Genomic DNA, 27,625 nt, shown 5'->3' on the forward strand with positions numbered 1-27,625 from the left:
AATCTACCTAAGCACATAGTATGCATCAAAAAAACCCACCATACTGCTCTAAAGCAAACACAGCCACAACAACTCCATCTCTACTAGCTTTTTCCCACCACAAAATCTGCAACACTGCTTTGCTGATACAGTACTATCAACACTAACAGCACCAAAAAATACTCATAGGGACTGTGCCTTCTAAAGCTTCTGGTGTCTTTATGTCTATCCTAACTGACATGATACTGTCAATGACAGAGTATCTTTGCTACCACTGAAACTCTACCAGCAAAATCTCATTTCTGTTACAATGGAAGTCAGTGCAAATAGGGTCCTAACCCATCACTTGCCTGAGAACACCGAGTTTAGCTGCTGACCATATTACCAAATCTCTAGCTGCATCATGACCAGAAAAGATCTTCCATCCACTCATCTATAAGGCTAATTTTTTTGGAGGCAGACCTTGCTGAAAGGAAGTATTATTTACACAAAGCAGCATGAGCTTTACACTTCAACTGGTACATTTGTTTCAATTGTAAACAATACTGATGAGACTGTGCAAGCTAGAACATTGGCACAACCATCTTATGAATGTTTATAATGGTAAACTGTATTAGAGGTCTACTAAATGAAATAATACAGCTAGACATCCGTTAAATGTTTGACTTGGCCTTGTTTAACATCTGAAATACAGAATACTATTGAGGAAAATGAATATAGGACATATTCTAAACAAAACTGGTTACATTCTTAAGTAACTTATAACTGATAGTCATCCCCAAATAAGGATATCTTCCAGTTCACACCTGGTCTGCCTCTCAAACCAAAAGTGTTGAAAGAAAACGAATATTTGTATAAATTTAAAGACTGAGGAAAAAAAAAAAACCACCCACACACCATTTGGCAAAAAAAGTATCTCTCTTACTTAAAATAATTTACAGCTTGTAGTAAATTAAACAAACAGTGAGACCTTACTTTTGTCTCTATCAAAACATTAATACGAATTAAAATATGGTCCAAGAAATCAGTCATAAAAGTGGGAAACAAGTGGACAAAGAACCTAAGCTAGTCCATACCTGAATATACAGAACTAGAAAGCATCAAGCTAGGAGAAGCAAAATCTTATTGCCACTAGTACTGTGCAAACATTAAGGAGAAAACCAAAACAAACCAGTTTCAGGAGAAAATCAAGACACTGAACCCCTGTAAAAACATCCAATCCTCTGACTAGATTAAGCTCCTGAAATCTGTTTTTATGAAAGAAACTGCCTGTTTTGCCTTGTGGTATCAGAGAATGCAGAACTCTAAAAATTAGGATCACCTGCAATTCACCACAAGTGTTACTGGATATAAGAATTGCCAAGTAGCGTATGTCACAAGTGTTAGACTAAATTATAAGAAGTTCACAGACTATCATGAAGATAAACGAATAGAAACATGTAAGCCCTACCTCAAAGCCTGCTTAAGGAATGACAGGATTCAGAAAGCAACATTGCCGCACTCTAGGGTATCTATGAATTAATCTTTTCACTTGCAAATGGAATTTGAGAGGTTTTCAAGACAGATACCACATGATACAGTAAGGTACCCACCCTGGCTGTCATGGTATCCAGTCACAGCTTTTACATCTCTGCCAAACATAGCCCTTTGATACAGAAACAGGAAGATATTCCAAAATCTATTAATCCAAGGTTCAATGTCCAAATTAATACATAGTCTTCAAGTTAAAAGATGGAGTCCATCTATTTATCTGCACAGTTAAGGAGAAACAAAAGCCTTTACTTCACACAGAGAAGGCAATTGCTTTAATTGGGCAGGTGTTTTGTAGTTTTACAGATAAAGCTGACTTGCTACTGTTTTCAATACTGAGATTCTGCTAAAGACAGTTTAAGTCAGATAGGCTTGGCATGAGAGGTTTTGTAAATTCTTTTGATATTGTCACGAGAGAAAAACTCTGAAATTATAAGCAATGCAAAATAAATTTCAGTGTAAGCATTGACAACCTGTGGTCTTCTAAGGATTTATCTGCAAAATGCAAAGGGAAAAAAATGAACAGCTAGGCAGTTATATTTAATATATTCTTTTCATGGCACACTGGTGTTTCAAAGGGTTGACAAAGATGCAGCAACCGCATCTGACACACGTGTTGTATCGGAAAAAGATGACAAGGAGCAGTTAACAGATACTATGCACAGCTTTCCTATTGGCCTCCTCCCACCTCATATCCCACAGTGAAAATGTTTACCTTCTCCAGGTTCTCCAATACCTATTTGTGACAGCCTCCACTTCAAAGGCTAGAGGGCAACACACCCTGGAAGTTCCAGCATATTCCAAAAGAAAAAAAAGCAACTTATCAGGTCAGATACTAAGATGGGCCTGAGTATATGCCCTCAAACTATTCCTCATAGTACCTAAAAACAGAATGTAGGCAAAAGCAGAGTAGTTCAGCTACAAGAAGCTTAAGTTAAGATACAAAGAAACACTGATTCAGAATAACAAAATCCAACTAAAAGCCTCACCTTCCACACAGAGAGCACAGTACAGGTAGCACTTCCCTTTACATACCAATCCCACCCAGGAGTGGTTTGCAGGAAGCATAGTGATTATCATGTGATCTCTATCAATATTCAATGCCAGTTTTTCTTTCATAAACTCTATACACTGCTACACCAGAGTGACTGCCACGAACAGAGGCAACCCAGAACAATAAGAGATGGTGTGCTTTCATAAACTGCAGTAAACATCAATTCTCATACCTTATATCCTCCTGTCTATTTATGCTGTGGACTTCTGTCTTAAAATGGACTGTCAGACTTTCTGCTAAGTGACCAACAGCATCCTCTTTCTATTAACCAATTTTACATATGTGTGTATACAGAAACAAATTACTGAATAAATTACAAAGCTTCACTGCATGCCAGTTTCCATTTATACATGCTCAGAAGTTTGTCACATAATTTAAAGAATTTAATAATACACCTATTTGCCAACATTACTATTACCTTTAAGGAATTAAAATATTTGCCTAAAAAAAAGAGAAAATCCATTCATATGCCTTAAAAAGTGACACTAGATGCTGTCAGACTGTCTTATCATTATAACAAAATCAAGCATGTAATGGACAGGACAAAACTCAGGTTATGTCAAGTGTCACCAGTAGTTCTGAATACACTACACAACCAGTAAACTGTTCACCCTCCTAAGAGGTTAACCTTGACACTGAAATACATACAGCCATATTAAAAACAATTAAAACACCATAGTAATTAGGAGGTATTTAGAAACATGTACTCTGCTCCCAGTTTCAGCTGGACAGAATATTACTTATCTCCCCAGTTTGGAAGGAATACCATTAGACCAACCAGTAAGGAAACCAGACTTAGAAGTACACTTTCAGATTCTGAAATCTGAGGGAAAAATTGCCAAAGGCTTTAAAGAACACACACACAACATTCATTCAGTGAAAAGAAAAAACTATGTTAAAGCATTAACATCAAACAATAATCTGTAGCACAGTGGTTTGTATTTATGTTGCATAGAGCTGCATCAGCACTCTTCCAAACCTCGTTGTCAAAAGGTATGCAGAGATTACTGTAGGGAACTTAAGATATAGCTCATAACCCCAAAAATTGCCCAATTCTGTAAGTCTTGAAGAAACCAACCATTACAGTCAGCAAAACAGTCTGAAGCCAAACTATTTGTCAAAATCTATATTTGACCGAGGTTCATAAATGGTTACTGATTACTACATTTAAAAGAACAGATGGAAATTTCATATTTCAATTATAAAAGCTATTTTACAACAACTTTGTTTTGCAAAAGAATCTGAAGTCATACATCTATCTGTAGTGAAATTTTTTTATCTCAGAAGTTGCCACATGAAAAATGCGTTGCTTAATAAACCATTTTTATGAATAAACCATGCAAATTTCAAAAGCATTAAGTTGTGTAAAAGGAGGATTTTTTCTGTGTTTTAAACAGACTGCCATGCTAAATGATTAAAGATGTCTAGGCTCTGACTCACCAAAACAACTATGCTCATCTTCATGTGCAGTATCATTTGGTATGTCTCAAATGCCAGCAGGTAAGCATTCATTGAAGCACTGCATAAAACTGTCGCCCCCCGTGTCCCCCCCCCAAATCTATTAATAAAGTATCTTGATAGAAATGACCATCATTTAAAAGAAAATAAGAGTTCTTCCAAAATAATGTCTTGGTAATATATTTCAAGAGTAAAGATTTTAAGTGTTAATGGAAGGGGAAAGCTTGGAGCAGATAATTCTTCAAAGACACTGTTCTACCTAAACTGGCTGGGACCTTTGCAATAGGGGGAAACAGAAGTATGAAAAGAATTCAAGCTGATGTAGTCTGCTTGAATATATTAACAGCCCTAACACAATTTAAAGAAAAATTACAGTAATATGAAGGTAATGTTGAAAATACTTGTAATAAATGATCAAAAGATACAGTTGTTATTTCAGAGAAAATTTATATAAAGCCCTGGCTAAGCCTGACATAATGTCATGCTCTAACAACCTATGAGAATTTGATTAGTAAAACTGTTTTTTTCAGGGACTTTTCTTTGTATTGCTGTAAGGCACAAGTAGGTTGTTAAAAAAAGACTCTGGTATCTAGTTGGCAGTTGTTTCCCTCATGTTCAAAATCAATATTAGAAGATAGAAGACCTATCTTCAAAACATAATCAAGAAGATTAACTTTGAAAAAGAGTAAAAATTAATTTATTTTTCTTGTTAAGCTTTCTGGATGCACATCCTCAAAGCTCATGGTATACAAAGAAGTGTTTTAAAGTTTGGGGATACATACTGTATTGTTCATATAAAATAATCTCAAAACAGCAGAAACAAAGCTCAGCTCTGACACTACCTCCTTCATAACTGATCGCCTACCACCAGTTCCTTACTTTCTGCAGTAAATTGTAACACAGTTTATCCGTAAGCGAGTAATGAGAAAATCAGATATATAACCACATATAACCAACAGGGTCAAGGATTTGAAAGCACAGAGAAGACCTCTATGTTGTTAGACTGCTTTGACTGTTCATTTAGGGAATAAGGGTATTTCATCCACAAGGCTGATTTTTTTTTTTCTACAGAAACGGATTTCCCAAATACAAAGCAATGTTGACTCAACCATTTTAGTTAATGTAAATGCCTTTTTCTAAATTTGACAGCCCTACACATATGGTGGTATTTTCTGTCACTAATTTCCAGGATTCGTATTCCAAGTTCAGGTAAGGATTAAAGCTAATGTGAGGATTTGTTAGAACCTGCATATCAGCCAACTACCCTCTAACCTCCCCTACTGCTAAGCAAAGCGCTTAATTTCCAAGCACCTTCAGGGCAGAGACTATTTAAGGCCTCCTTCCACCACCACCCCTATCCCCTCCCCTCCCCACCCCACCCCCACCAAGCCTCAAAACAGATCAGAAACAGGAAACCACAAAAATCTCTAAGAACCTAAAGTCAGCCTATGGCCCAAATAGCTATATATGTAAACAAGACATTGAGAATTCGTTTCACACAAACAGATCCAGGCCAGCTCACAAGAAAACAAAAGCCGTCTGTAATTGCAGTAGTCTAGATCACATGCTACACCATCAGTTATCTCATGAAGCACACCAATATTAAGAGGTGCTGCGCAGCATGGATGGGGGTTCATGCTAACAAACACAAAAGGACTTCCTATATCAGACTCCTAGCACTTCGAGGATGCCAAGAGAACAGTTTTGGGTGAAGAGCAGAGAAGCAGCCACACAGAGGTGGCAGTACGTAGGTGGAGTGTGTATAAAGGCTGGACAGCACAGTCAAGAACTGTAAATTAAACTCTTGCAGGATTACTGAAGCACTGAACATCATATTTAATACTTTCTTTTCAGAAGAATGTGCTAAGCGAGTTAATCCTTGCAATTTTTCACCATAAAGTATTAGAGAACACTTGCCAGGTGTAGTACTTCCAGCTTGTCTTTTAAAGCAGAAAGTAAGTCTCAACTTCAATATTTAGTCACACAACAAACCAGTTATTTCCAACAACACTGTTGAACAGAATCCGCAAGGAGTGAAAAATAAGGTTCTAGACCAAACAGCTAACTTTGTGCATGTTGCATTCAGTCCTTTCATATGCTTTAGTTAGACCTTAGTAACTTTCCACAAGCTTACCTGCAAATAAAAGATCAGAAAGAGAAGTGGGGAGGGAGGAAAAAAAATCAGCTCCTTCCCCTTTTTTGCTTCTTTATTACACATATGTAATCTGACTCAGCCACCTGCAAAAAGTTTTCCCATTTGCAATATCAGAAACAATAATCCCTTGGCTTCATACAAATTCTTCAGGAAGCTCCAATAAGGAGGAACTTGGAGAGGGTTTTATCTTTCAAACGTAGTGTTTTCTGAATTAAGTTCTTATCTTTCCATATTAAAAAGTAATTCTCACTTGTGTATTTTCTGATGCCATAAATGTGCTAGTTCTACAGCAATCCATGCAGCTTATCTAGGAAAAAAAATTAGATTAAGTACAAGCTTATTGTTAAAAACCAGAATTACTAAAATATTTCACATCTTCATAGATCAAACCTATTTGTATTACTTTGCCAGTTCATTACTTTTTTTCAGTTTAACAAAGTGACTGCAACCCCTGGTTTCATGCCTCCTGTACCAAAATTCCTGCAAGCACTTCAATAGTCAGCATCCCTTTCCAAGTTTTTCCTGCAACGATGCCTTCCAACTGATCTGCTTTAGGGAAGTGGAATGAGCCCGAGTGTGCAGGGTGTCTTGCAAGATCCAGCTATAGCAATCGACTTGTCGAGTTTCAAGGGCTGTATGAAACTGACATTACTTCTAGCACTGCAAGTAATAGAGCAATAATCCAAATAATAATTTGCTTTTAAAAAAAGCCTATCCACACAGTGGATTCGTCATTTCATTGAACATCACTATTATATCCAGATTATTCTCTGGATCGTCTCCTTTCCACTAGCTACTAGCACTTCCTATGTTAGAAATATAAAAGCATATAAAATTGCTCCTCTTGAGCTTCTTCTACTTTTTCGCCTTTGAGTACCATCTCAACATCTGTACCTTTTACTATTTTCTATTCCTGCAGCCTGGTTTGGTAAGAGATTTACAGAAAACTTATCCCAGTTAAAAGCCTATGCATGAGTGATAAAGATTAGTCAGCCTCCTGCTGAAACCCAAGAGAAGATAATATTAAGTAGATAGGTATGTAGGGAAAAGCCTCAAGCCTGTCTGAAAGTTTTATACCTGCAAATAACTACCAACAGAACTCTTACCATAGCCTAGCCTAATTCCTAGCGTAGGTGCAGAACTTAACTCTATTAAGAACCCAGTTCTTTGAAAAGTGTAGTTTATATTAGTTCCACTGGGGGGAGGTGGGGGGGTAGGAGGGCGGGGGGGAAGCTAGCACTTTTGTTCAGACACATCCGTCACTATACTGTAGGTTTTATCAGGTCAGAGACACTGGTAGAATCTAATAATTGCTAGAGCAGCTAAACCTTCCAGTAAATATGTTGCTAAAAATGAAGATGTAAATAACCATTCTTCCAGACTCTTAATTTTGAGAGGAAGAGCACTTCTTGATAGGAGACTTATAATTATTACGTTTATAATGAAGGCATTAACAGTAAATAACTAACAACCACACTGACACCCCCAACTAAAGCACCACTAAAGTTGTTTCCTTCTTAGAAGTGCAATTCTCTCCTTGGTAGCATGTCTTCAGAAAATAGTAGAATGGTTTAGGAATTGTCCACCACACACACAAATACAAAAATTAACTGTTTTGGCAGATGAACGCTGGAATATTCCTTTCAAAGCTGTACTCTATCCCCCCCCTTTTTTTACATTTATAGTAAAATAATCACAGAACTCATTAATGTCATTAATTCCATCACACACATATTAACAGTAACTTGCTCAGAGTCTCAGAAATACAGGATTTCCCATATTCTATATTATCTGAATTACAAAAAGGTTCTATCTGCTACTGCCAGTCAATACACTCACCTCACCAAAGAAATATTAAACAGGATGGAAAAGAAAGCATTAAAAATAAGTTACCCTGAAAAAAACATTTTAGTTCTAACAAAAATGGTTGTCAACTTTGTTCTTTGTTCATTCCCTCTCTGCACGTTTCTCTTACAGGCAGAGACCTAAACCATGTATAGAAAAGGAACGGGAGTGTATTTTGGAGATAAAAACCTGGAAAGAGAGGCAACAAACACAGAAACACAAAGAGAAGCATACGCCCTGTTTAAAAGAGTCCAAGTAAACAGAAATCATTGCTGATGCTGAGAAGCAGCTGTATGGAGCTCTATCAAGGGGCAGGAAAGCAAATCCAATTCCTTTAGTAATCAAACTTTGCTTTTTCATAATCCTCAATGCAGTGTTCCATGTCCTTCTCTGTAGGGCTATTCCACATAATAATTCTCATCTTCAGTCAACCAATGTGACTATGTCTAACACCCTGATGAAAAAAGCACTGAGCATAAAGAGGAGAGCACACTGAAACAGGACTTCAAGAATCAACGCAGCTATACCAGTCTCCATGCAAAAGACCCTCCTTAGCCGATTCCAACCGATTAAAAAGTTTTAAGTGCTGCAGAGTGGAGCTTGGCCCCTTGCAACCAATAGAAAAAACATGAGACCGAAAAGCAGAGCAGCAAGCACACAAGGATAAGGAACGTATTGCTGCCTGTTAGTTACACTGACATCAATGAAAGCCGGTAGTTATTTTTGTAGGAAACCTCCTTCATAAGGGAATTTCTACACTAACTAAGCTGTATAATGTACAGTGCAAACTAAGATTTACCATTACCACTTCTGCGTATCAGTGACAACTTCAGCTTATACTGCTCAGTGTTCACAAAACGTTAGAGATTCACACCGTGACAATAACGTAAACAACCGTGCCTGAAACGGCGTCGTGTTACGACCCTCGAGATCCTCCTCGTGCGTTTGTTTCCGCTACAAAATAAATCGATTCAGAGGAACAGGTGACTCCCCCGGGACAACGACGCCGGCCCTCCCGGCGGGACACGGCCCGGCGAAGCCACGCCAACGCCCCGTACCCGGAACCGAGGATCCACGAGAGGCCGCGGGGCGGCTACCGCAGCCTCGGCCCCAGCCGCGCTTCCTCCGGCGACGGGCTGAGTCCAGGGCGCCTCAGGGCCCCGCCGGCGCCCGGGGCGGGAGCAGGGCCCTCCCGCGAGGCCCGCGGCGACCCAGGGGGCGGAACGAGGGCCAGGAGCGAAGGCGCCGAGGCCGGCCCCGCGGAGGGCAGCGCTCTCCCGCCCGCCCTCCCGGCCCGACAGGGCGGCAAGCGGCGGGGCTGCCCGCGGACGCCACCGCGGCCCCGCCGCCCGGTAGCCCAGAGAGCGCGGGTGCCCACCCCGCCACGGGCCGGCCGCGGCGCCCGGGCCTACTGCTTCCCCCCACGCACGGCGGGCCACGGCCGCCGGAAGCCCCGGGCGGCCGCCGCGCTGGCCCCGCGGCCCGGACTCACCAGGTGGCTGCTGGTGCTGGCCATGGGCCCCGCCCGGCCAGCACGGCCCGCGCTCCGGTCGCCCTTTAAGATCCCAGCGCACGGCCGCCGAGCCCGAGCCAATGGGGCGCCCGCATCCCCCGCCCGTGACGTCACCCACAACAATGCCCCCCCGACGTGGGCGGGACTTCCGTGCAGCCCGCTCGCTCATTGGTGACGCCGCCTGCTACTCACGTACGAGCCCGGACAGAGCGTCCCCCGTCAGCCTCAGCGTCCTCCACCAATGCGAGCATGCGCAGGCGCAGGGGTGAGGCTGCCGGCCCCAGCCCCCCCTCAGGAGGCCGGGCAGCCTGAGGGCGGAAGCGGGTAGGGCAGCCCGGCGGCGCGGCCTCCCCCGGCTCCACCTTGCGCTCGCATCCGGGTTCGTGCCACGATGCAAGAGTGCTGTGGGAGCGGCGACGTGATGATGTCAGGAGGGGGCGGGTAGCGCCGAGGCGGTGTGGGGTGCGGATGCGGTGTTTGTGGGTGCACGGCTGCCCGCGCAGCTGGTGGAGCCGGCGCCTCGCCTTGTAAAGGTCCCTTGAGAGCCCCGAGTCTTCGTCACAGCTGTGAACCGAAATGCGTCATAAATGCACTCATAAAAATCTGCCTTCTCTGGAAAAACTACACGTTCCCTGTGCCCCTTGAGTACGAATTCACCGATTCTGACAGGCAGCTTTCATTACGAGGCTTCCCTTTGCAGTCTGGGAACTGAATAGTAATTTTTGCCCCTTGCAATAAACGCACCCGCTAAGTACCCGTCAACGCTTCAGAGTCTGCTGCGTGCCAGCAGAATGAGGGTTGGTTCTTCCAGGAACCCCTGCAGAAGCCGTGTTCCGGCCCGCCAGTGTTCACGAGCACCAGAGGCGCGTTTCTTCACGGGAGTCAGCCGGATCCAATGCTCACCGCCACTGGGATCAGAGGCGTGCCAAGGGGGAAGGGCCATTTGTGCGCGCCGCTTAGTAGTCAACAGTCTGGATTTGCCAAAGGGATTAGTGACTTGTGAGGGATTACTCAAAAAGAGGACACGGGGAAGTTTAGTGAACTGCATCTGAATCTACGAGATACAGATATTTAGTTTCGGGGGGGGGGGGGGGGGCGGGGGGCAGGGCAGCCGCAGTGTCCCAGTGTTGAACTACTTTCTTTAGAGAGATTTTTTTTTGGCCACAGCCAGCCTAAATCAACTTTCCTGTATGATGATTTTCTCTTCCTTTTCTTCAGCAGACAAGTAGAACAACTGATCATAATCTTCTAATAGGTTGGGCACGTGAGTGGAGGGTGTGTGGGGTTTTGGGTTTTGTTTGTTTGTTTGTTTCTTTTAAAATATACCTTCACTCTTTTTCAGGCTGTATCCAAATTCTTGGCATCTCATAGGCAATGTTTTCTTCCCTGGATTCTTTCCAACTGATTCACATCTTCCTGAACGTATCATGCCTAGACTTGGATATACTATTCAGCTGCAGCCTCATTTGTTACAAGTAGAATGGAATAAGTACTTGCTACCGTTCTCAAATCACGTCTCTTATTATGTGCTATAATAGTATTTGGCTGTTTGCAGTAACTTCTCACTGTTATTTCATTATTTTTTCATTATTATTTTTCATTTCATTATTTATTCATTATTATGGTGCACTGCAGCTGTCACATCCTATTTCAAGATATTGCTAGTACCTATTATTCCTCAGTTTATATTAATGCATTTGCTTTCTCTTTCAAAGTGCAATCCTTTATGCTTTATGGAATTTCAACATTGCAGAGACTGCATCAGGTAGTTGTTTATGGTCTGCTTGGGGTGGTGGGTTTTTTGCGCTTTTGCAAAAAATACCTTAGGGCAAATTGCATCTTCCTGGCTCTGAGATGTCTTCTTAATGTCATCTTAAATAGCCCTGCAGAATTTAACACACTTATTAAGGGGTTTAACTAAAATTTTGTGTGCTACTATAATCTTGTTAAAATGAATCATATTAATTATCTTCATTGTTAAACTATATTGTTCTACTGAAACAAGAGGGTGCTGTAGCCTTCAATCCATTACACATAATCTATTATTCACTCCTTTTCCTGCTCAGTAATGGGCCTCTACTCTTCCTTTTCCTCCAACTGCTGACAAATTTGTAGATTTTGTTGTTGCCCCCTTTTCTATTTAATTTTCGTTTCTCAGTTTGTTTTCACCTGAGCAAGAGATAAAGATCTCTACTGGTCAAGTTTTCCAGCAGGTCTGTACCCTAACCTCTGCAAGATAAAGCCATTGGACTCTGCAGCATTGTTGTCATCTGAAAGGATGATGCAGCAAAATTTTCTTTACAGCATCAATGAGTGCTTTCCATGCTGAAAGGCTTTAATTGGTATGATATACTGGTATTTCGTGGATCAGCTTTAGATGCTATTGTGTGCTTTACTACCTCTGTTCTGAAGGCACCATTCTTTGTTTTTCTATAAAGGAAAAAGCTACAGTTTACTTTGGCGTTAAGCAGCAGAATGGAGACAATCACCTGTAGTGATGCTGTTGCCCGATTTGTGTTTGCCTCAGCTCGTATATGGTGAGATACATATATATGGCTCAGATAAGCAGGGATACAAATGAAGCAAAATATGATGTCTGCCTAAGTTAGCCCTACTGGAACAAGAAGTGACTATGAACAGAACAGTCTTGACACATACAGCTTAATTGGGTAGTCATGTAATATTATTATGAGTCTGCCCTTCTTCATTCTTTCCTTTTCTTTGTGGTCACAGCTCTCAGCTGTGTAACATTTGAAATAGCTGTGAATTTTGCTCTCTGTGATCCATAAACTTCACTAGTTCTGCAACAAGCCTGATACTTTTTGAGCCTTATAAAATATGCAAGGACATAAACAAACATAAATCTGACTGTTCAGTCAGCTGTGTGGACAATTATGATACTGTCTAGAACCAAAACTGTGAACAGATGAGAGAAAAATTTTGCCAGGTCAAATGGAAAAGAAGCCGCCTTTTGGCCAGGAGGATCTGTTTGGACCCACGTATGTGAAAAACAGCAGAGCAACAAAACACTCAGTAGCCACAAACACTGTTACAGTATTAATGTAATACTGTTACAGTATTAATGACCTATCTAAGCTACACAAAAGCTTGTTGCTACTTGGCAGAGTTTCTTCTCCTTTCCTTATCATAATTTGGCATTAATGTTTTCCCAGAAGTCTTTACTTTCCATGATCCCAGTTTATTTAAAAAAATTAAAAAATAATACAACACATCTTCTGCCTACCCTTTCTTGATAAGAGGAGTTTATGCTTTTGCCTATTGAAGTTACAAGTACCTTCGCACTCTGCCAGGTATATACCTCAACAGCATCACCCAGAATACGTCTTTCTAATTTTCCAAGAATTGGATATTGGAAATTTGGTTCCAATAACCAAATTCAAATGCAAATATATTCCTCTGCAGTCCTGGCTGCTAACCTTCTGTCATATGACCTCTCAAATTGAGACTCTAGTTTTAGGTATGCCCAAACCATTGCTTCTGTCAAAAAAGTAAACCAGTGCTTTACAGCTGCAGTTAATTTCTGCTGTAGCATTTTTGCTATGTGGTACATGTCTTTGCATTTCACAGTGCAAGAAGTAGAAGCTGTGGAGACTATGTTAACATAACCTGTTACTTTTCAAATGCAGTTTTATTTTTAAAAAATTAACTTTGGAAAATAAAGTCTGCAGCAATCCATATAAATAGAATTACCATAAGAGGGTGCTTCTACACAAAATGCAGGGGAAAAATTAAACCAACAGAAGTAACAGCAGTAGTGTAAACATAATTCACAAAGCAGGTGTAACTGATGTAGCCTTTCAGCAATAACAGTAACAGAAGAGAGAACTCTTTGGCACTTGTAAAATCTAGACAATTAAATTACATGTCTAAAATAGTTTTCGCTTTCTGTCTCTGACTCTAGTGATCCTATTTTAAGCATAATTTAAATCCCATTTCCATGGTCCCCAAAAGTGAATGTGGCAGTAGAATTCCCTTCATACACTGATACACCTTTTGAAGCTGCTTGGATGTTTTGCTCCAGCTACTTTTAGTGCTAAGTGTTTTGAGAACCTCATTTCTGTGTTTGATCAGGAACATTCATCTACATTAAGTCTAATCTTAATTTATGGAAGACGGTCTGTGAATCTTTCTGACCTACATACTTAGTATATGGTGGTTTATGATTAAGTTGAAGTTTACACAGTGACCACATTTAAACTTCTAAACCTGTCATTCTCTACCCCTTTGTGTTTCTTACTGGTGTGTAAAAGCAGTCACGCCTCTTCTCTTCCAGCACCTAGTGCAGCCTTAGTTAGTTTCCTGAACATAGTTGATCAGATTTTTTTTGAATATACAGTATCGCAGAAAAATACAGATGAAAGGAAGAACTCCTTTCCTAGAGAAAATAATGCATTGTTTTGGGTAAGATAGTTGACTGCAACCTCCCCTACCCTGCTGAGTGAATTACAATGGTGATTTTTTTTAAGAATTCTGTGTATCTCTGCTATCCACCAGGTGACAGACATTTAAGTAGCAAGCTGAGGGAAAATGTAGAAGTAATTTAGTAGATTAGAGTGGACGAACAGACACATTTTAGAGACGCTAGAGGGACCTCAATGCCCTGCTTTGCAGGCAGGAAGCCCGTGAGAGCGGGGCTCTTCCAGCAGGTGGCAATGACATGCTGCGAGCCGAGGCGCCCTCGGCGGGGGCAGCCCCTCACCACCCAGAGGGCAGTTCCGCAAGGTCTGAAGAAAGTGCTGGAAACAACGTCCATTGGCACTCCAGACAAGGTGAGATGATGAACCAGGTCCAGGGACCAGCCGGGGAGACCAGGAGCAACAGGGATGCAGGTGGGGCTGCAGAAAAAGCTCTAACGTAGGTCCAAGGTCTCTTTAGGAGGTAGGGCTAGAAACAAGGCTACAACATCGGTCCAGCATCCATCCAGGAGTCAGGGGTAGAGAGGGGACTGGAGACAAACTACAACATCCACCCAAGGGGTCCATCCAAAATATAACCTACCTAAAGCCGAGGTCCAGAGGCCATCCAGGAAATGGTGCGGAGGCAGAACTGAAGGCAAATGATGTCAGTCAGGCCTAAATGGAGGTTAAATGGAGCTTCCAGGCCCTGGGGAAGAGGATGTGGGTGGGAGTCCCAGGTGAGGCTGGTCAGGCCAGTTAAGGCCTATAGGTGCACTTTAGACCATGACACTAAGACAGACTACACACAGCAATTCCCTTTACAGACATGTATGCCAGCTGGGTTCTCACTGACATCTCTGAATCCTATGGCTATGGAAAGCATTTCTGTAACTGACTGTGCAGGTGCAAAATCACATATAGCACTCTGGCTATTAGATCCAGAGAGCTAAACTAATTTTTAATACACAGTTTGCACGTGCAAGTAACTATATTGCAGCAATGTGAAAACTTTGACTATAACAAACATCAGAAGATCTGAGATAGGCATATTATGAACAAACCCTAGACTTCTCCTCAGTTGATGTACACAAGTTCCATTCAGACTGGCAGGTGACTTCTATATCCCTGGACTATCTATCCCCAGAAATATTGCTAAGCTAACTGCATTTATTTGCTCAGAGCTGGTCCAAGATTTCCCAGCCAGGGAAGAATGCATCTTGTCTTCTTCCTCCCACAGAATGCTGATTAAATAACTAACTTTATCTTTATCTCCAGCAGACAAAAAAAAAAACCCCTCAGTTTGGTGGCAGCAGCAGTGCAGATTTTAGAGCATGGAGGTAAGGGAAGGTGATGGGAGGGGACAGTTGCCTTTAAATGGATCACAAATATACGATTTTTAACTGTATAAAGAAGAAACCAGTATTTGGAGTCAAAAAGTTGTATTACCTATGTGTTTGGCACTGGTGCACCTCTTACTGCGATATATTGAGCTGTGGGAACCACTGTGCAAGCTATTGGAAACCGTAATCTCATTACAAAGATGGGGTAACCAGTTCTGCATACTGAAACCAGGTGAGGCATGCTAAAGATTTATGTGAAAGCATTCTTATTTTTTTCTCTAATACTGTGAATCTCATTCTGAATACATCTATTTTCTGTTTTTGAATGTAGAAGTATGTTATGAAAAGTCTCCACTGAGCTGTCCACATTGACATCCTGATTCCTTTCTCAAACTAATGCTTTGTTTAGACTTGCCTAAGGCTTACAACTTTTTCAGCATTTGGCAGAACATGTTAGAAAAAGATAATACAAAAGACAACTCATTACTTGCATTTAGACTGTAATGACTGTTACTTCTGCACTCTGGCACTGCCTATATTAGGCTTCGCGTGAATCAGCTTGTGCTGAGCCTGCAGTACCGTACAAATATAAATATACTACTTCTAGACAGAGGTAAATACTGCACAATACTGGGCCATTGTACATGCACATGATATCTAGAGCTGATGCTGTCACAGCAGTTTCTGTGCTGCACTCCAATATGCACTGACAATAGGAAGTATGTTGATCAAATCAATCTGTTCACCAGCCCATAACTGATAAGGTTTGACACTAGAATTTTGTCAATTAATTTGGCTCCATGACCATCAAGGAAGAAGCAATCCAAGTGCTGTAGTTTTGTGTTGCAACTTAATCTTTGGTTTGCACATTGTTAAAAACAAACCAACCCCTCTGTGTGTTCATTCCCTTTCCTAGCATAAAAAGAACATCCCCTCCTCTTTTGCAATTATGATCACCAGTACATAAATATGTATGTCATAAAATATTACTGTTCTTGCTTTAGAACTGAGATCTAAACAGATCTGTACTTGATTAGCGCCTCTTGTCTTCAGAACTGCTGTGCCTCTAGCAGAAACAGATCTGCAGATTAGATTAAATTACTGAAGATTAAACCAACTATTTTTAATTTTTGGTGTTTTTACTGGGTAGATGACGGAATATGTGGATGGCTTTGCGGAAGAGCATACACTCTTCTGAGGGAAGCTGGGAGACACAGATGGTTGTGCCTGTCTGGAAAGGCCTGTGATGATAGAGAAAGACTTCTGCAGCACAAGATTCATGACTCACAGGAGCACAGCAATACAGGAAAGATGGAGCGATAGGGCTGTGGAGCTGTAACAGACAGAGTTCACACTGGGCAGGTTGTAAGATGGTGCTGCTCCCAGTCTAACCAGCATTCTCTGTCCTTTTTCTTATACAACGATTAAATTTAAGAAAAGTAAACTAAAAAGAGCAAGCTTGTTTCTCTTGTCTCTGGAATCACTCTCCTCCTATCTGCTTACTTAACCAGGAAAAGATTTATGGCTTTATTTGGCCATTGACTAATGGCAGTCTCTGGAAAAAAAGGTTGCTTTCACAGGCTAGGCTTCTGCACCTTTGAGCAGGAGTTGGCAGATCAGTGATCTTGAGCCCTGCAGCCCATGGCTGCAGGCAATGTTTCAGCACGGTGAACACCATTATTTGACACTTGCCTTTTGCTTTGATGCTTTTGAAGCCACACTGTGAAGACAAGTCATCCTAACTGAGAGGGCACAACAAGTGGAGTGCTGTGTCTTAATGTTTGTGACTTGTTTGCTGATCTTTCAAAATGAGTTTGTGTCAGTGCTGTGATACCTATACTGTTGAGAAACATGCAGGCTGATCTTCTTACCCCTCTTGAAATGAGCATGCAGATGACTAAACAGCAGAATGTCTGACAGAGATACAGCTTCTATCACTTACTGGGAACACCAATACTTCACCAGAGGTATAGCTGTTGGGTGGGCAGTAGCAGAACTATACTGGTGCTCACATGCTAGACACCATGGGCTAGCTCACCATGCTGGTTGCCCTTGGCTTTATGAGCTGTAAAATACATCTTCATACAGGAGCCTTCTTAGCCCTTTTTCTGTTGATTGTGGTATCAGCAGTGGCTTAGTGCTTTGGTCTGCAAACTAGGTAGAGCATTTAGTTCTTCTCTCTCCTACTTCTATGATGTTTTCAAACCAATTTTTACTAATGATTCATATACTCAATGCCTTCTAAAGTTCTTTCCAAAGCTCTCAGAGAGTAACTTCTGAAAAAGCAAAGTTTGCATTAATTGCTCTTAGTTACTTCTAAATAATCATACCGTGTTAGTTCTTTCACTTTATTCACTTTAAGGGGAAAAAAACCAAACCAAACCAAACAACAAACCCACAACTAAACGAATATCTTTGTCACAGAACATTTGCAATGCCTTAGTGGCTTACAAGCATTACTTAAATATCTTCTGAAATTGTTTCCTCTGGCAAAACTCAACAGGAATAAAAGAAAGGGGAAAATACCGGCCACTTTGTTCTGGTTGCACATGATATACATATAATGCACTCCAAAGCCCCAGGAAATGAAAGGCTTCAAAGGCTTGAAGGCTTGACCAGAACCCACATTACGTCTCTTTGCTAGATGATAGTTCTCTATCTTCCACTGGAAGGATATATATCACACTTAGAGGCTAACCTGAGCCTTAGAATAAATCAGAGATTCTGGGAGAATCTGCGAAAAACCATAGCTTGAACCTAATACCAGTCTCAAACATGACACAAAAAAACCCAAACAAAACCCCCCAAATATCAAAACCCCAAACCAAACAAAAAAACGCAATGCAAAAGGACAGAAAAATGGGGTTTTATACACTGCTTTTCTAGAAAAAAATGTATTTTTTTGTTGGCTGAATAAAATTGAGGCTTTGATTGTTCCAAAGACCTAATTGTAAAGGAGAGGTATTTTGTTCTTTTTTCCCTAGCTACAACAACTAACATTTTCTATGGTACCTCTCGTTTTTGCACTTTTCCCATTTTATAAGCAGCTGCATAAAAGCAGAAGCAGTTCAAAGTTATTTGAATTTCACCTGGAGAACTGCTGATGCTGCGATATCATTTCAGCCCTTTAACCACCAGCCCGTCATAATTTCCAAACTCCGTTCTTATAGTCTTCCTGTCCTGGCTTGATGGGCACAGGCAGCAGCATCTTTAACTTTTAATTTCTCTCAAGTAATTTCCTACTACAATCAGTCTTTCTATTTCCTTTTGCTTCTCTGTCTCATTAAGTTTTGTGCTCTCCCTTCCATAGCCTGACCTGCTGCTCCTTACTTATTTCTGAATATAATTGTTCCCATTCTCCTTTTGCTAATATTACGAGTACAGAATACCTTGCTAACTGAACAAGATTTTATGAAACTCGTTCAATTTCTATGCAGACATGTTCATAAGCAAAGGCTGTCAAGATATGAGAGATTTAAGGCACAATTGATCTGACAATTGCAGGAAGCATCCCTCTGGTTCAAAAGATTTGAAATTGAGGACATTACATCAAGCCACACTGGACGTCTAAAACCTTGGGATCACCAAAATCCTTCATGTATGTGATCTTGTTTTACAGATTTTCTTCTCCAGAGGAAGTTATAGCAACAGTTAATGACAGTAACATCACATTCTTCTCCTGCCATTAGATTGTGGTGCAGTATAAAAAGCACCCTTGAATATAGTTTTGTAAAAACTATAAAAAGCACAAAGGACCAGAAAGGGGATTAATTTTTTAGATATCAGAAAAGCCCTTTGTTTACAACACTGAAAACAAATTGATTCTGGCACCTCCCATGGCTGTCACACAGGTTGGATGTGAACCCCTCATTCTGTTGCTGCTTTTCTCACAGATGAAGACTTCCCACAACAGTACTCTGGCTTAGCACCCATTTTTGGGAAGGGTGTCTTGATCTACTTTGTTACTTACAGCTGAAATCTTTCTTTGCATTGTCAAAAAAGAAAAAATCAGTGCTAACAGTCACCAGAGAGACAAGGGAAGCACTTGCAAAGAGGAGGGAATGAGTGTGTGTGACTGCGTGTGTGCATGTGCCAGCTAGTGTAGATGCATGTGTACACATCTCAGTACGTTTGCTAAAAGTGTTGAGCCCGTTAAATCTAGGAGATGTAACTAAGAATCCAGGAATCTCCTTGGTGGGTAAACCAATCATATATGGGATTCTCTGTGTCTAGGGCAGAAAGTAAACCTCCAGAGATTTGGCTCAGGAAGGCTGTACCTGTTGAGCAGATAGGTAAAGGACTCATCAGTTCTGGAGAAATAATTAAAACCCTGGAGAGGCAGTCGGCCTGGCCTGCCTTGTGAGTGAATAAACCTCATTTGTGCTATCCTTACTTTTCACCTTTATCCATTAGATCAGCCCAGCCACTTATCCTTGGAATAAATTTTTGTTAAAACCAAAGCAGTACGTGGGGCTTAGTTACTGCAAAATAAAAAGTTACAGCCATTCCAGATAATAAAGAACAAGGCTCACTGCCTGATTACCTTTAAAGAGGGCAATTATAAATTCTGATGAAATCAAGAACCACGTGAAGTCCTCAATATCATATTAAGAAGCAAAATTACCCTCTTTAGCAAAAATTATTTATCCTGGTTTTATGAAGAATCATAAATAGTTTTAAAATAATGATGGAGTTTAAATCATGGGTCAGCACACTGTGAATATTACTTCTTCTCAGTCCAGCAGGTGCTAATGTTCAGGATAGAGTAAATGTTGTGTTAATCTGATTTGCACTGAGGAAAGAACTATCTACTGAAAGCAGTGCAGTGCTGTTGTCTCACAAGGAGATTTGGAAAGCATCATCTTGCAGGGCACGGAGAGGCACACAATTTCAATAGCTCTGAGGAAAAACAGCAGGTCTGCTGCTGCTTCCTTAGATTAGGGGGTTGCTGGACTTCTGCTGCTGCCAGGAGGTTAATTTAGGGAAGGGCATAGTCATGCGTCTCCTGAGACAGCAGATGTTGCTAGAGTCAGGCCTTGCCACGCCTGTAGGGGTAGTATTTGCTAGCCAGAGGAGTTGGTCACAATATTCTTTTGAAGTACAGAAATTAAGGATATACCTAAAAATGATACATATTTGTAGTTGTCTGCACAGTCACCATTTAAACCACTTGGGAAAAAAATGCTGGGAGGCGAGAAGACAGCACAAAGATCTTTGCGGGCAGTATTTCTCAGGGAAGGCCACTTTGATCATTCTGATGTTTGACAAGACTATTACCATTGGAGAGCTTCAGTGGTTCAGCAGGAATCAAACCTCCTATGGTATCATTGTCACATAAGGTACAATAGTCGCTACTACTGAAGGACACATTTGCTATCTCCAAAGATTCCTGAAGCATAAAGAAGTCACCCTTTCCATGCTGTAAGTGAGAGGGATAATTCCTTCCCATGCTAGGGCTGTCAAGGTTGGCTTTAATTATTCCAGAGATTTTCGGGCCAGCTGTATCATCAGCATGATTTTGTGCAAACAATGGTCCCAGCCTCGCTTCTATCTCTTCTGCTCTTACATATTTGCTGGGGACATACTGCTGGCTTGGACCTGAGGCAAATACCAAGTTTCCTTCTGCAGCAACCAGATTTGTGCTTTCCATAGGTTTCAAGGAGATCTGAGAAATGAGTTCTTGGGTGTTTAGATCAGAAACTCCATCTGCAGTCACTTTCTTTGAGTTGCTGACGGCTTCTCTTCTGAGCTGGCTACAAGCCTCATTAGGTCCAACCCAGTCCTAGTGAAAAGATCAATATGTTCAGGATACTTTGCTTAGAGTTTGAATTTGAAAAATAACTGTTCTTTCTATATGGCTTTGGCACAATAATCCAGAGGTTTAGTGCAAATCCACTGGGCAAACTTAGAGTAATAGGGTAGAGAATTTAGCTGCTGATTTCACAAGGTTTCTCAAGAAATTTTCAAGATTTCACCTCCAGAATATACTGGAAGCTGCTTGTATTGCTTTGGCTTTGCAAAGACATGTACCTTTCATGTTCAGCATGGATAGGGAGTGAGTGACTGGAGGGGGATTATTTCTAAGGAGAGAGAAGCTGGACAGAAGCTCTGGTGGTATAGCTAGCATTTGGAGGCAGGAAACTGAGAAACTATAAACTCCCAGGAAGACCAGAACCATGTGTCAGTAACTCTGCTCAGGAGCTAGAATGATTAATCCCAGGGGAAAAAAAAATTTCCCCCACCCCGAACTGAGGGTCATAAGAAAGAAACGAAACTTATTTCTTACCTTAAAATTCCCATTGTGCAGATTATAGAGTGGCTGAAAGAAAGCAGCTGGTGTAGGAGTGTTAAAGCAGGAGAGGCTTTTTGCCCTGAAGTGAGAAAACAACACTTAAACCCAGACAATTATTCTGTGTTCTGTCTCGATGATACGGCACTCTGATTAGATGAAAGCCCCACACTTATGTTAGAAAGATTGCATGAGAAGCCCATTTCACATGGTTTCTGACATCTCAAGCAATTGTCTGCCTCCTGTGCATGCATTTAATGTTTCTAGTCTTAAAAATTTCTGAGGAATGTTAAATGCTGCAAACTCAATACTAGTCAATTATTCATTATGTGCACTGAGCTATTTATGCATTTGTTTAGCAACTTATTTAATCTAAACCACTGTTTCTAGGAGTGTTTTAGAGAGTTCTAGTTTAATTACATTTAGATAGAGAAATTCTGCCAGACATCCTTTATTAGAATCTACCATGTAAAAATATTTTATCATATGGACATAATGTATTCTGTTTCTCTAAGAGCAACATGTATATGGAGCATAATAATGTATGCCAAGGCAGAAAAAGAAGAGGTATGAGATTTATGTTTGCTCTGCCAGCATAAAAAATTGCAGAGGATGGTTGAACCAAGGTTCTAGGGACACTTTTTTCTCTGTACAACTTGGTCCCGGAACCTAAAACACACTGAATCTGAATTAGTATAGTTTGCCTATATTGGTATTTTACATACTGACTACTTCCAGGCATGTCACAAGTAGCTTAATATTGACATCAGTTTAACTACCTTTATAGATTGCTGCGTACTTATATTTTTAATTTATCTACATGAAACTTAATAAAAATTTCCATGGGTTTAAATGTCTTAAACTCCAAGATACCCTCAACCTTGAGCTTTAGCTGAGTTTGGGTGCCATAAGACACTTCAGTCTCCTTAAGGATTGGGTAGTGAGTCATTAACTATCATCAGCCTAGGAACACATCATGTCCCAAGATTGTCAAAAGAGCTTTTTAAAATTATTGAGTCTGTGCAGCAGAAACAGGTAGCAAAAGGAGTATAAGAACACTTGGTTTACCCTCTTCAGGCTATAAAGATCAAGGGGAACTTCATGAAAAACTATAACATACCTTGAAGAAAGCTTGCAGTTCCAAAATAAATACAGTAGAGTGCCAAAACTCAGGGGAATGAACAAGAACTGCATAGTTCTGGTATTTAGGGTCTTTTCAGACAGTTTTGGTACACCTAGGGAAAGAATCAGCGCAAAAAAAATTTATAACAAGTCTGCAAGTCAAGATAGAACCCCAAATATCCAAGCAATTAAAATGAAACAGGCTGCCAAAGATGTCAAGGAAAGTGATTTGACTATGAAAACTTGAAGGGAGGTAGCTCTGATTTGAAAAGCTTCATTTTACCAGGTATCTTCCTTGTATCTTCCTTTTTTTTGGACCATGGACATGAAAAGACATGAATTAGGGTAAATCAACATTCTTTGTACCTGCTCTTTGAAACATTGTTGTCTGGCTCCACTCGCTCCACTGACTGTGGTATGAATTCTCACTTTCAGAAACTTTGCAGCGAACTCGTGCAACGTAAGTGATGCCACTGCGAAGCTCTGTGGCTTCAATTTGTATCTGTGGCAGTGAGCTAGGTGGTTTCTTGTTCAACGCATTCTGCAAAGTATTACAAAGAATTTCTGTTAACAAGGCCAGGCAAAGGGATGGTCTTTTAAATACTTTTTTTTTTTAACCTTTTCTTTTCCAAATCCCCTTTTCTTGGATGCAAGAAGAGAGCCTGCATGATAGATGACTTCTGAATGCAGGGTTCAGGAGAAGAAGATTTATTGATCTTCAGTATTAATGTTTTATATAAAATCTTTCAGCCTTGATGTGGGAAACAAGAAAGGCCAGCTTAAAACAGTCAGTTGCCAGAAGGCCCTGAGCTGAGTGTCAAGGCCATTGCACCCAAGTGGCTAGGCAGTATCAGTGTGTGCTTCATCCAGTTACCTCCCAGGACATGTTGTACTCCTTATACTGCAACTCATACTGAAGAAGTTCATTCTGGTACCAAGGCAGAGGCACACTCCACCATATCTGACACTTGCTGGCAGTGACGTTGCTCTGGATGTTCAAAGGTGGATCAAATTTTACTGCAAATAGAGAGGTAGGTTTTTTTCCACAATATCTGGGACATGAACACCACAGAGGGAGATGCATGATACTAGGCTGACTAAAGTCTTGGAAGATAATACTGGGTCTAAAGAGTGACATTAAGACCAACAGAAGACCAAATTAGCTTACAGGGTAGATCAGTACAGCTACAGAACTGACTTAAATTAATGATAACTCAAATAGCCCCTGTGGATAGTCCTGCGAGCAAAGAACCACTCCAGATGTCACATTCTGCCATTCCAACATACCACTAATATAGACAGGCCCTGAGATTTCTAATACTAGAGCATTTCTCTGAAGTACCAGGCCATGGGACATTGAATTAGATCCATTACTTACTCTTGACTTAATTTCTTAGGGGGATGGAAAATCAAAACCCCCAAAAAAACGCCAAACCCAACAAAAAAACAACTACGGAGGCAATCCAATTGTACATTATCCATGGCACAAGAAAACATGATGCAGATAAGAAGTATACTTGAAAGGTGCTCCAGAGCCACCCCTCTCTCAAGTCCTGGAAAAGTCAGAATGGAGAGACACTGGGGCTACATCCTTACTGATGAAGTCCACATAGTGCACTCTCCAGGGCCGGGCAGTCTGGCTTGTTTCCATTATTTTACTTGCTGTCTTTGAGACACCCTTTGATAGAGAGCATCAGACCTACACCAAAGCTGTTAGGCAGAGCCTCAGCCCACATTTGCCCTGGATCATACTTACTGTGCTCGCGGGGATTGTACTCTGGAAAGGTAACGTACACGTGATTACGTCCAAAGAAGTTGCCTTGGAGAGAGACTCTATAACCATCTGCTTCCATGATCTGGGTGGCTAAATGGATTGTGCAGTGGTACTGATTCTGCATGTTCTCCCTGGCAGTCAGTTTGCAGCTGGCATTCTGGCCCTTTGACCATAGGCTAGAAAAATAAAAGGGCTGAAAGTTTCTTTTAAGTCATATGATTAAGTGCTTTTCAGTTTATGGAAGACGGGTGGCATCTTAGCACAGCACCACATTCTGGAAGAACATGAACCTCTTTAGCACAGGCAGCAGAGAAAGCAATGCTAAAGCTGGCTGGACATCAGGGCTGAAGGGGGAGGATGGAGACACCTTTGTAACCTCACTGCTGAGAGCACCAAACCTCCCAGGAGCTGCACGCAGTGCCCAGGATGTGCCCCCTCCTCCCTCTGAAAGTGAGAGGGCTGCTGCCTGTTGCTGCCAGGAAAGCAGCTGGTGTAGGGAGTTAGGAGTGGGTGGACAGTTAGTTACAAGTGCACAGCACAGAGCTAACGAGTTGTACAATAAAGCCTCTTTCGCTACAAAGAAACCAGTACTGACAGCAAAACGTGTCAGAGGTTGGCTGCTTGTTTGGTTTTTTCCCCAATATTCACAAGCTTCAGCACAGCATAACAGGATGAATGGCAGAAAACATAATCTTGGGGAAATAACTCCAAAGAACAGTCTTCTATTTTTAAACTAGCTAATGCAGCCATTTATTAGCAAGATTTCATGTTGCATGTGACCCCACAACAAACAGGGATACCACAGTTTATCGGCTTGGCATTTTTAAAATAGATTTAAAATCCAGTTATCATTAAGAGTTACGCTATTTTTGACTTAACCTTACCAGAATATATGGGGCTTCTGATGTCAGTACAGCCTACCCTTATGTAATAGTTCACTAGTTATTAGTAGTAAAAAAATGTTATTACATAGTCTAAACTCATTCATCTCAAACTAATGTATCAGAATGCTTATTAGCCCACCACCTAACAAACTATTCACCTGGTTTCTTCTGTTAGACATAATGGTCTGAATCTGTCATTAAAGCTGGACTTTCAAAATCCATTTGTATATGTATGTTAACTGATTTAGATTAAACTACTAGGGGTTTAATTTCTAGGCCACAAGAAAAGAAGTTATTAGAAATTGATTAGGCAGCTTCATGTAGGATGGGCTCTGGAAGTCCCCAGATCATGGGGAGCGGAGGCTCTGATGGGAAGGCTCTCTGCGCTGAGACGCCCCCGCCAGAAGGGGACACTGGATGGACAGACGGCTTCCAAGGCAGCCCAGGTGTGGGGTAATGAGGTGCCAGAGCTAGCTGTGCCACAGGTCTCCTGCTGTGGAGGGTGCAAAGCCCACAGCCAGGCCCCATCTCTGCTCCTCTGCGCTGCCCTGCCCATGCCAGGGCTGGGGCTGCCACAGACAGCTCTTGGTGCAGCTCTTACTTGGTGAAATGCAGGTGGAAAGGTCCGTCACCCACGGGCTCCTCCACTGCCCACATGCAGCTCACAGTAGTCATGTAGTTATTCAGGCAGTTCAGGCTGCCAGGGAACTCTGCAGAGGAAGGAGACCAAAGCAGCATTTGTGTAGTATCTCATGAGGCCTTGCTTGGTGCATCGAATGCATTACTTGCTAGTGCTTCCTTTACTGATACCTCATCTATCCTTCCTCACAATGTTCTTCCTCTCTTGTACCACACTTCACTGCATGAGATGAGCGTAGTATCTTAGGGCAGGGACCTTGGGCAGTGGCTGGTTTTTATGCTGCCCAGCTTATCCAGTATTTGCTCAGTTCCCTAGGCCTGGCATTGCTGGCCAACTGTACTGGTTACTGGGACCTGGGAAAGGGCAATCACAAGGTCTTGTGTTGCATACTTTAGGGTCTGTGAGTAAGAAACGAGCCATGCGTGTGCCTCTCTTCCCACAGTGGACCTATTCCAGATGTCCTCTTACCTCTCCCTCTTCCTCCACCAAAGAGCAGCACAGCAATAATGCACAGCTGGAGGCCCAGCTGCCACACATCTCCTCCCATTCCAGACAGTATCTAAAATACAACAATTGTTAGCAGCAGTTTTGTCAGTATTTGTACCAGCAGGTTGGATCTTTAGCTGCATGCTTCTGCCAGCCCTGACACGAGCTGACCTTGACTCTGTTAGTCAGGGCACCAACTCAGCTATAACATTTCTTCTGCAGGAACTGTTCTTCTCATGGCAGTAAATAGTGCTTTGCACAGGAATCTAAAGCACCAGCTGCCTGAACGGAAATCTGTAATTTCTGCCATTTGATCAGGGGTGGGGGGGTGTCCCATCTTTCCCTCTTCCTGTATTTTTTGGTATCTGGTCTATGACAATTTAGAAGCAGCAGAGAGCCACAGTGGGTTGGACAAATATTCATGTTTCCCTGTACCCTATTTCTGACAGTAACCAAAACCAGATGCCTAGAGAAACCATAGCAATAGAGGAAGCATAGATGTTCTTCTCTAAGAACATTCTCAGCCTCCAGACTTTTGCAGCTCAGGGGCCTCCTTGAGCAGACATAATTTCTGTATATTCAAGGCTTCAACAGAAGCCATCAGCAGTGATCACCTGCTGAAAGCCATCTACACCACAAACACTGCAGCCTGCCTTAAATGATGGTCCTTTTTTGACCTGAGAGAGTTGAGTAACTGGTTTTCTGCACCTCCCCTTTCTCTTCACTAGAGGAACATTGCTTGACCTGCTGTTGTGACAAAACCTTTGAGGGAGCCTTTCTTCAAGACCTTGGAGTTATCCTGAGCTAGTGTGAAAGCATTTGAGGTCAGGTACAAAAGCTGGTATAAAAATGGGTGTTCTAGCCTACAGATTTTTTGTCTTAGAAATTCACCCATTTCATATATGAACAAAACTAAGACCTATTGTAGTTTTCTCTCTCTCAGACACACAAACATAAGAAGCTACAATTCCAGGCAGATAACCAAGTTGCTCATTCACAGTGTGGGTCTTGGGATCATACTTCCTTCCCATAAGTATTTCCTTGCCATAAAAGAAAACTCCAAAAGACAGAAACAGAGAGTATAGCTGATATGCTCCTGGTCAAAGCACTCACCAGGGATACAGAATTCTTAGGGCCT

General features: G+C 41.6%; 2 protein-coding genes and 1 long non-coding RNA gene across 5 annotated transcripts in view; 1 reads left to right on the forward strand and 2 right to left on the reverse strand.

The window, feature by feature from the left end:
- Positions 1-9,653, reverse strand: part of PDPK1 (3-phosphoinositide dependent protein kinase 1) — a 31,192-nt gene extending 21,539 nt beyond the window's left edge. The window contains exon 1 of the mRNA XM_075104502.1: positions 9,514-9,653. Within this exon, the coding sequence (XP_074960603.1) occupies positions 9,514-9,537 (24 nt within the window). The 5' untranslated portion in view covers positions 9,538-9,653. The remainder of the gene's footprint in view (positions 1-9,513) is intronic.
- Positions 9,654-10,632: 979 nt separating this feature from the next.
- Positions 10,633-16,754, forward strand: LOC142062320 (uncharacterized). 3 transcript variants are annotated; one of them, XR_012662422.1, is made up of 4 exons: positions 10,633-10,798; positions 10,877-14,324; positions 15,363-15,524; positions 16,443-16,754. It is a non-coding gene; the product is annotated as an uncharacterized LOC142062320 (long non-coding RNA). The 3 variants fall into 3 exon arrangements; XR_012662421.1 differs by having other exon boundaries at positions 10,642-14,324; XR_012662423.1 differs by having other exon boundaries at positions 10,642-14,324; positions 15,366-15,524.
- An 880-nt stretch (positions 16,755-17,634) lies between these two features.
- Positions 17,635-27,580, reverse strand: LOC142062321 (interleukin-9 receptor-like). The gene is made up of 8 exons (XM_075104518.1): positions 26,470-27,580; positions 25,963-26,071; positions 24,460-24,653; positions 23,578-23,720; positions 23,070-23,244; positions 22,702-22,816; positions 21,579-21,663; positions 17,635-21,074 (listed from the first exon to the last, which is right to left on the reverse strand). Exons 1-8 carry the CDS (start codon positions 26,546-26,548, stop codon positions 20,523-20,525), a joined length of 1,452 nt encoding a protein of 483 aa, XP_074960619.1. The 5' UTR covers positions 26,549-27,580; the 3' UTR covers positions 17,635-20,522.
- Positions 27,581-27,625: the final 45 nt, after the last annotated feature.

The sequence above is a fragment of the Phalacrocorax aristotelis genome, chromosome 10 (assembly GCF_949628215.1).
Source record: "Phalacrocorax aristotelis chromosome 10, bGulAri2.1, whole genome shotgun sequence".
Taxonomy (NCBI): Eukaryota; Metazoa; Chordata; class Aves; order Suliformes; family Phalacrocoracidae; genus Phalacrocorax; species Phalacrocorax aristotelis.

Bases quoted from the DNA above. Each gene is read 5' to 3' on its own strand.
- LOC142062321 (XM_075104518.1), bottom strand. From the start codon at position 26,548: ATGGGAGGAGATGTGTGGCAGCTGGGCCTCCAGCTGTGCATTATTGCT. The intron at 22,817-23,069 runs GTACAAAGAATG...TTCTTTCCCTAG, and splicing joins AACAATGTTTCAAAGAGCAG to GTGTACCAAAACTGTCTGAA. The intron at 21,664-22,701 runs GTATGTTATAGT...TTCTCACTTCAG, and splicing joins AACTGCAAGCTTTCTTCAAG to GGCAAAAAGCCTCTCCTGCT.